This window comes from Phascolarctos cinereus, unplaced genomic scaffold (genome assembly GCF_003287225.1).
Source record: "Phascolarctos cinereus isolate Bilbo 61053 unplaced genomic scaffold, phaCin_HiC Scaffold_8;HRSCAF=390, whole genome shotgun sequence".
In the NCBI taxonomy this organism is placed as follows: Eukaryota; Metazoa; Chordata; class Mammalia; order Diprotodontia; family Phascolarctidae; genus Phascolarctos; species Phascolarctos cinereus.
In genome coordinates, this window is record NW_027556291.1 from 19,506,277 (window position 1) to 19,512,660 (window position 6,384).

General features: G+C 43.9%; 1 protein-coding gene across 2 annotated transcripts in view; it reads right to left on the bottom strand.

Moving 5' to 3' along the window:
• Positions 1-5,967, bottom strand: part of KLHL4 (kelch like family member 4) — a 186,863-nt gene extending 180,896 nt beyond the window's left edge. Inside the window, exon 1 of one of the 2 annotated variants that reach the window (XM_078147932.1) lies at positions 5,353-5,967. In XM_078147932.1, the coding sequence (XP_078004058.1) occupies positions 5,353-5,786 (434 nt within the window). In that variant the 5' untranslated portion in view covers positions 5,787-5,967. The remainder of the gene's footprint in view (positions 1-5,352) is intronic. The other variant, XM_078147933.1, reaches the window with a different exon arrangement.
• Positions 5,968-6,384: the final 417 nt, after the last annotated feature.

The window sequence follows — 6,384 nt, forward strand, 5'->3', positions numbered from 1 at the left end:
TTGAAATATGTCCTTACCTGAAACATATATAGCATCTTAGGTGAGGTGATGTGATCGATTTACTCAATATACTCCCACCCTTTCTCAAGTGTGACGGATTCTTAGGCAGGAAGGAACCAGAAAAGGAGAATTCAGAGCATATGTCAACATTCAGAGCTTTTGGTCAATCCCTCAACCTGGTTATTTGGGAAGCATTGTATTCTCTGATGATTTTACAAATAATGTGCTGGGTTTCTTTTTTTTTTTTTTCCCAGAGTGGAAATAGCTCTAGCAAATTTTCTTAGGTTGTTTAGTTTATTTTATGCATAATCAACCCTGAGTGAAGTGAATATCTTATTGTGGATATGTTAGTTGCCTTTTCAAATTTAAATTGCCCATTCACTTCACTCCATTGTAACAGTGGGGTGGTCTTAAATTTTCTAGAGATCTAGAAATGGAAATATAAAATGGTATTGCCCTGGAGAGGAGGTCAGGGAGCAAGGAATAGTCTGCATTTCCAAATGTGAGAGTGATAGACTGTATTCTCTCCCCTCCTAGAACAATTCTTCCCTCTTTTCCCATATTCTTCTGCAGGTGTCTGCCAAACACCATAAGAGAACAATGACCCTGCCTCTGAATGTTCACCACAGACTTTGTGCCTGTGACTGCCATGATTTTTGCCAATGGGTGCTATAGTTATTATCATACAAGTAGCAGGCACAGAGCAATGATGTAGTGCTTTCCCCAAGATGCCTGGGATCCTTTCAGGGCTCTCTAGCTAAAATGACACATGGGCCAAGCTCCGGGGCCTATGTATGGTACAGGAGAAGTTATTCTCTATGTTCTTCATAAAACTCCCTCCCACCCCCAAAATGTTGGCTGATGAAGACCCTTTGGGGGCTTTTTTCCTTTGTGTGAATAAGAACACTCACTCTTCTTATGGGCAATAATATTACCAAGATTTTTCACCGTGTATAATAAAGCACATCCCTCACCCCTAGGTATAAATATCGCACCAGAAGATTCCACACGACAGAAAGGCTTGTGCTGGGATTGAGAGAAGCAAGTGATGCATGATTTCGGACTTGGAAGTCTCATACCTCAGCTACTTGGCCCAAGATCCTATGTACTACAGTTGTAACCTCAGGGAGATTTCCTACTGAGTAATGCACTTCCTTCCTTCAGCTCTATAACTTGTCACAATCCTCTTCTATAAACAGTTAAACCCAATTGCTCCCCTAGAGCTCATTAATTAATCAGTCAACAGATTAATTAGTCAAGAGGCCAGGGTATATTTCTGAATTAGCTGGCTGACCTTGGTGATTAATCAATGAGTTATAGGGGAGTATTCAGGGTTAATTGCATATGGAAGAGGATATTTGGCAGAGTGGAGATCTACCTCCTTGGCTAATTCCCAGGAGGTAGTGAACAGCAGCACTGACCCCTATCTGCTTTGGACTCCAAACCTTACCACAGAATTCCTTTTCACTGTTAGAGGGGCGTCAGAACACAAGAGCCGCAGTACTTTTCCTGGCCCAGCCTTAAGAGTTCGAGGGCTCTTGGGTCAAGTGGGAACCATGGTTCACGTTGAACATGGTAACACTGGTCCAGATAATGACAAATTACAGATGACCCGTCTAGCCTGCACTTCTTGTATAGCATTACAGCCCTCTAACCCAAGTGGACTAAGGCCATAGGACCAGGCCACATCAGTACTATTCCCTACTGATAAGTAGCTCCATGGTCCTGATTCAGCTGTGTGCCAGGGAAAGCCTTCTGCAGTGTAGATAATCCACATGTACAATGAAGAGGTGATTGGGGTTATTTTAGGCAAGGCTATTTTCTCATAACATTAATATTCTGGCATCTACTTGTGACCTTATCAAACAGTCCATGCACACACATGCACACACACATAATAATAAAAATCTATGGGGTGTGTTAAGGTTTACAAATATACCATACATGATAAATTCATAACTGTCTATTGATAAGTTATATAAGAAACAGGATGTTATTGAAATATTTGTCCTGATACTTGGAATATGGTAGGTCAGTTTTGGAAAGGGGATGCAGGGGAGTGATTTGGCATCAGTGATTCAGTAGGTCAGAGAGAAGCAAAAGAACCAGAAGTTTGAGACCAAGACAACTGGAATAGGAGTGAGTCAGGGTCCCCGATGCCAAGCATATATGTACATACACCATAGATGTGAAAAATCAGCACGTGGCTGTTTTTAACCACAAAGGATCCAGATATATTAAGTACACAGGAACAGAAAGCAGTTTTATTTTAGATCTTTTTGGTACCATCATGGTTATTTAAGGGCTTGGTCATACCTACAGATTTAACTTTAATGTGGTTTTTGCCTCAATTGTTTTAAAGAAAACAATCTGTTTCTGTGATATTCTTCAAAGACAGCATTTTTACTCAGTTCTCTACCTCTATCTCTCCCATTTAATATTGGGGGTGGGGGGGGAGTCTACATGAAACAGGAGATTGCTTTATCTAAGGGAATGTGAGGAAGTGTGGCACAGTGAATAGAGTGCTAAGCATGGTGTTAGAAGACATGGGTTCAAATCCTGCCTCTGATACTTATCAACTGTATGACCTTGTACCAGTCACTTACCCTCTCTCCCCTTCCATTTCCTCATCAGTAAAATGAGAGGAGTGGATTAAATGACCTCTAAAGCCTCTTCTATCTGTGATTCAATGATCCTACAAGGTTACCTCTCCCTGTTGTGTCAGAAGCTCTTGCCATCTAGGCCTAGATTGGTACAGTTTCCTGTATTTATTTCCTTTTTTCAAAGACAACATTGTTGACGCCCCCCAGCGTAGCACAGTTAACAACATATTACTCTCCAGAAGGAATTCTTCACCTTTTTTGTGGTATGGGTCCCTTTGGCATACTGCTGAGACCTATAGTCCACTTCTAAAGGCAACTATGTGGTGCAGTGGATAGAGCCCTGGATCTGCAGTCAGGAAAACCTGAGCTCAAATCTGGTCTTAGACAGTAGCTGTGTGACTCTGGGCACTTCACTTAACCTCTGCCTGCCTTAATTTCCTCAACTATAAAATGGGGATGATAATAATAGCACCTAATTCACAGGGTTGTTGTGTGGCTCAAATGAGATCATATTTGTAAAGCACTTAACACAGTGCTGGGCACACAGTAGGCATGTAATAAATATATCTTCTCTTCTCAGAATAATGTTTTTAAATGCACAAAATAAAATGCATGTGGTTACAAAGGAAACCATTATATTGAAAAAAGTTACCAAAAAAAATTTATATATATATATATACATGTATATACACACACACATATATATATACGCACACATATATACATATATATACACACATATATATATATGTATATACGTATATATATTTTTAAAGTTCATGGACTTCAGGTTAAGAACTCCTGCATGTACACTATTTCATTTTCAGAACATGAACCACACTGCAAAGTATCAGAAAACCCACATTCAAAACTGCGCTGCAGGTAGGGAGGCTTGACACACTACCCAGCAGTCTCTTCTAGCACCAAACCGAGTGCTGACAAATCAATTCAAGAATCTTCATAGAATTTTGTCAGGAGTTGACAGTAGGTAAAGCTTAATTTTCCATGCAGTTGAGACAGATGTGTGCGCTTATTTGAAAAGAAACATTTCCTTACCAACTTTAGGATTCAGCAGAAGATTTTCAAAATGCTTGTTGGGAGTGTCATTTGGAAATGGCATTATGTGCAACCACTGTCCCATTAGTTTGTTATTTTCCTTAGCTACACAAAACTGAACAAGCAGATCTGATAGTTATTGTCTATATCCTGTAGGATAGGGACTGGATCTCTGATTTCAATGAGAGAGGAAACTTACAGATAAAGAAATTCCCTCTGTCAAGGCAGGTTGGCCCCTTCTCTGAAACTTCAAGGCTTAGAGAGTTGCCCAGAGCACTGAGAGGTCAAGTTACTCACCCCGGGTCACACAGCTAGTATGTGGCCCCCTGGGACTTGAACCTGGGTCTTTCTAGCTCTGTCTGATCGTGGTTACCTCTAGATGTCTTGTACTGGTCTGGACTATTTTTTGAACATCTATACGTAAATACTTCATTCACTGATTAGAATCATCTCACAGAAGTCTTTATTTAGCATGCTTCTCAAGGAAGGTTTTTTTGTTACCATTTCCCCCCTTAAGACCAGTGTTAAATTTTCATGGAGCCGTGCCTTTATGTGGCTTTCTCTATGGAGAGTCTGTTGCACAGGTAGAGAGACCACAAACCCTGTCAAAGGGTCTGACTTTGTTTGGGGTGGGGGGGGGTGGGAGGCTTTACTTCATGGAGCTCATGACAGCCCTTCCTCTCTTGGCTTATACATATAGGCCCCCGATAGGCAATTTCACAAACAGAACATTGCTTACAGTATCGTGCTAGGAGCTGTTACATAATTGGGAAATGTCATGAAAAATCATTTCTTTGTTTAGAGCACTTTTAGGTTTCTGTTGCCAAAATCTTTAGACTGAACTTAAGATGTATTAGAAGAAAAAAAAATAAACATATCTCACATTTTAAAAAGAAAAAGAAAGACAGTTGACTCATGTTTCATAGTTGGAGCTGCCAGGCTATAATTTTCTTCCACATTAACAATATCGGAGTGCGTGAAAGGGTGAAGCTAAAGTAGAGACAGACGTTTTCTAAAGGTAAGCGGTCGCACTGGCCTCTCTTCGCCCCTCGCTTTGCCGTTAAGTTCAGAAATAGCTGCCCTGCCCTGTTTCACACTCTCAGATGACGCTACTGTAAGGAACATCTCATCGCCTGCTCGTTGGAGTCGATTTTTCTCAAGATCGCGAACTAGCTATGCAGGTAATACACCTGGAAATGAACCAGTCTTTGAGAAGCTATGCAAAACTTCCCCTTTCAGGTGGGAGGCGCACATACTTATAAGAAGCAGGAGAAAAATGAGCCAATAAAGAGCTTTAGGAAATCTTTTGTCAAAGTTGCTATAACTTACAAAGTCAGAACATCTGTCCCAGACATCACAACAGACATTTGAAAGTTAAAGCGGAAGGATTGTTTGCAGAGAACGAACGAACGCACGAACGCACGATTCCTAAGAGTGAAATCTCTACAACATTAAATATGGGGGGGGGCGAATTCCGAATGACCCAACGCATTTTGTGTTCATCATAAAGAAAGCAGATTATTCTCAAGTTCTGGGTTGACTTTTTCGTGGGGGATGGGGAGATCCTGATTGGCTCTGCGCACATTTCGAGAATCCCTCACCAAATTTCTCTGAAAACCCCAAATGCCAGTGCAGGGGAGTAAGGCGACCTAGCTTTGGGCTTTCAGGGAGTGTCGCCGCCGCTAAGTCCTACCTTTCTGAAGAATCATCTGCGTTTTCTTCAGTAATCATCTGCAAATCCGGGCTGGTTTCCTCTGCCCCTTCTTTGACCAGGTTCTCCTCCGGGCTTGCTTTCGGAATGTCCTCATTGGCTCGGAAATGTTCGATTAGGTTCTGCTGATGCCACGTTTGGATGGCTCTCTGATGGGCAGGGGTTGGTCCTGGCACGGGGGCCAGGATGTTCTGTTGGCCAGGACTGTTGTTGGCGCTGCTCTTCTTCAGCCCGTTGCCCCTGTCCCGCGAGTGGCTCTTCAGCCGGCTCTGCCCCGAGGTCCCTCTGTGCTCATATCCTTCCTGCTGCAGGCAGCCTCCGGGCCCGGGGGCGCCTGGCGAAGGGTGACTGAACCACCTCCAGCGGAGCCGCAGGATCTGCTTCACGTCAAACTCTTTCTTGCCCGACACTGACATCTTTGCAGGGGGTGGAGAGGGAGGGAGGGAGGAAGACCAGAGCAGACTCCCTCCCGGAGAGGAAATGAAGCCTTTGTTATCTCTCTTTTCTCTGCCTCTTCGGAACAACCTACGAAAGCCCAAGTGCCTGGAGCAAGCGCCTTCCTTTCCCTCCTTCCCTCCTTTCCTCCTTTCCTCCCTCCCTCCCTCCCTCCCTCCCTCTCTCTCTCTCTCTCCCTTCCTCCCACCTCCCTCTACCCCCCAGCCCGCCTCTGGTGCTCAGCAGCATCCACTTGGAGCTGAGGCCAGGCGCTGCTGTTGCTGCTGCCGCCGCTGCAGCTAAGTGTGTAGGTGGGAACCCATACTGACAGGATGATGAGGTCAGACCTTAAACAAGTAAATCGGCTTAGCACAGGAAAGCAGCCACCACGACGCTCTCCCGCTCTTAGTTTTGCATACTCGCAGCCCTTCACGCTGTCCCACCTTGCAAATAGACACCAGAGCATTGCCTCACATGATCCTAGGGGGGAGCAGAAGCCTTTCAACTTGAGATACCAGAGAGTCCATGAGAACGGGGTGGCCAAACTGGCTGGCTGCACCCAGACTTCCCCACCGGAGC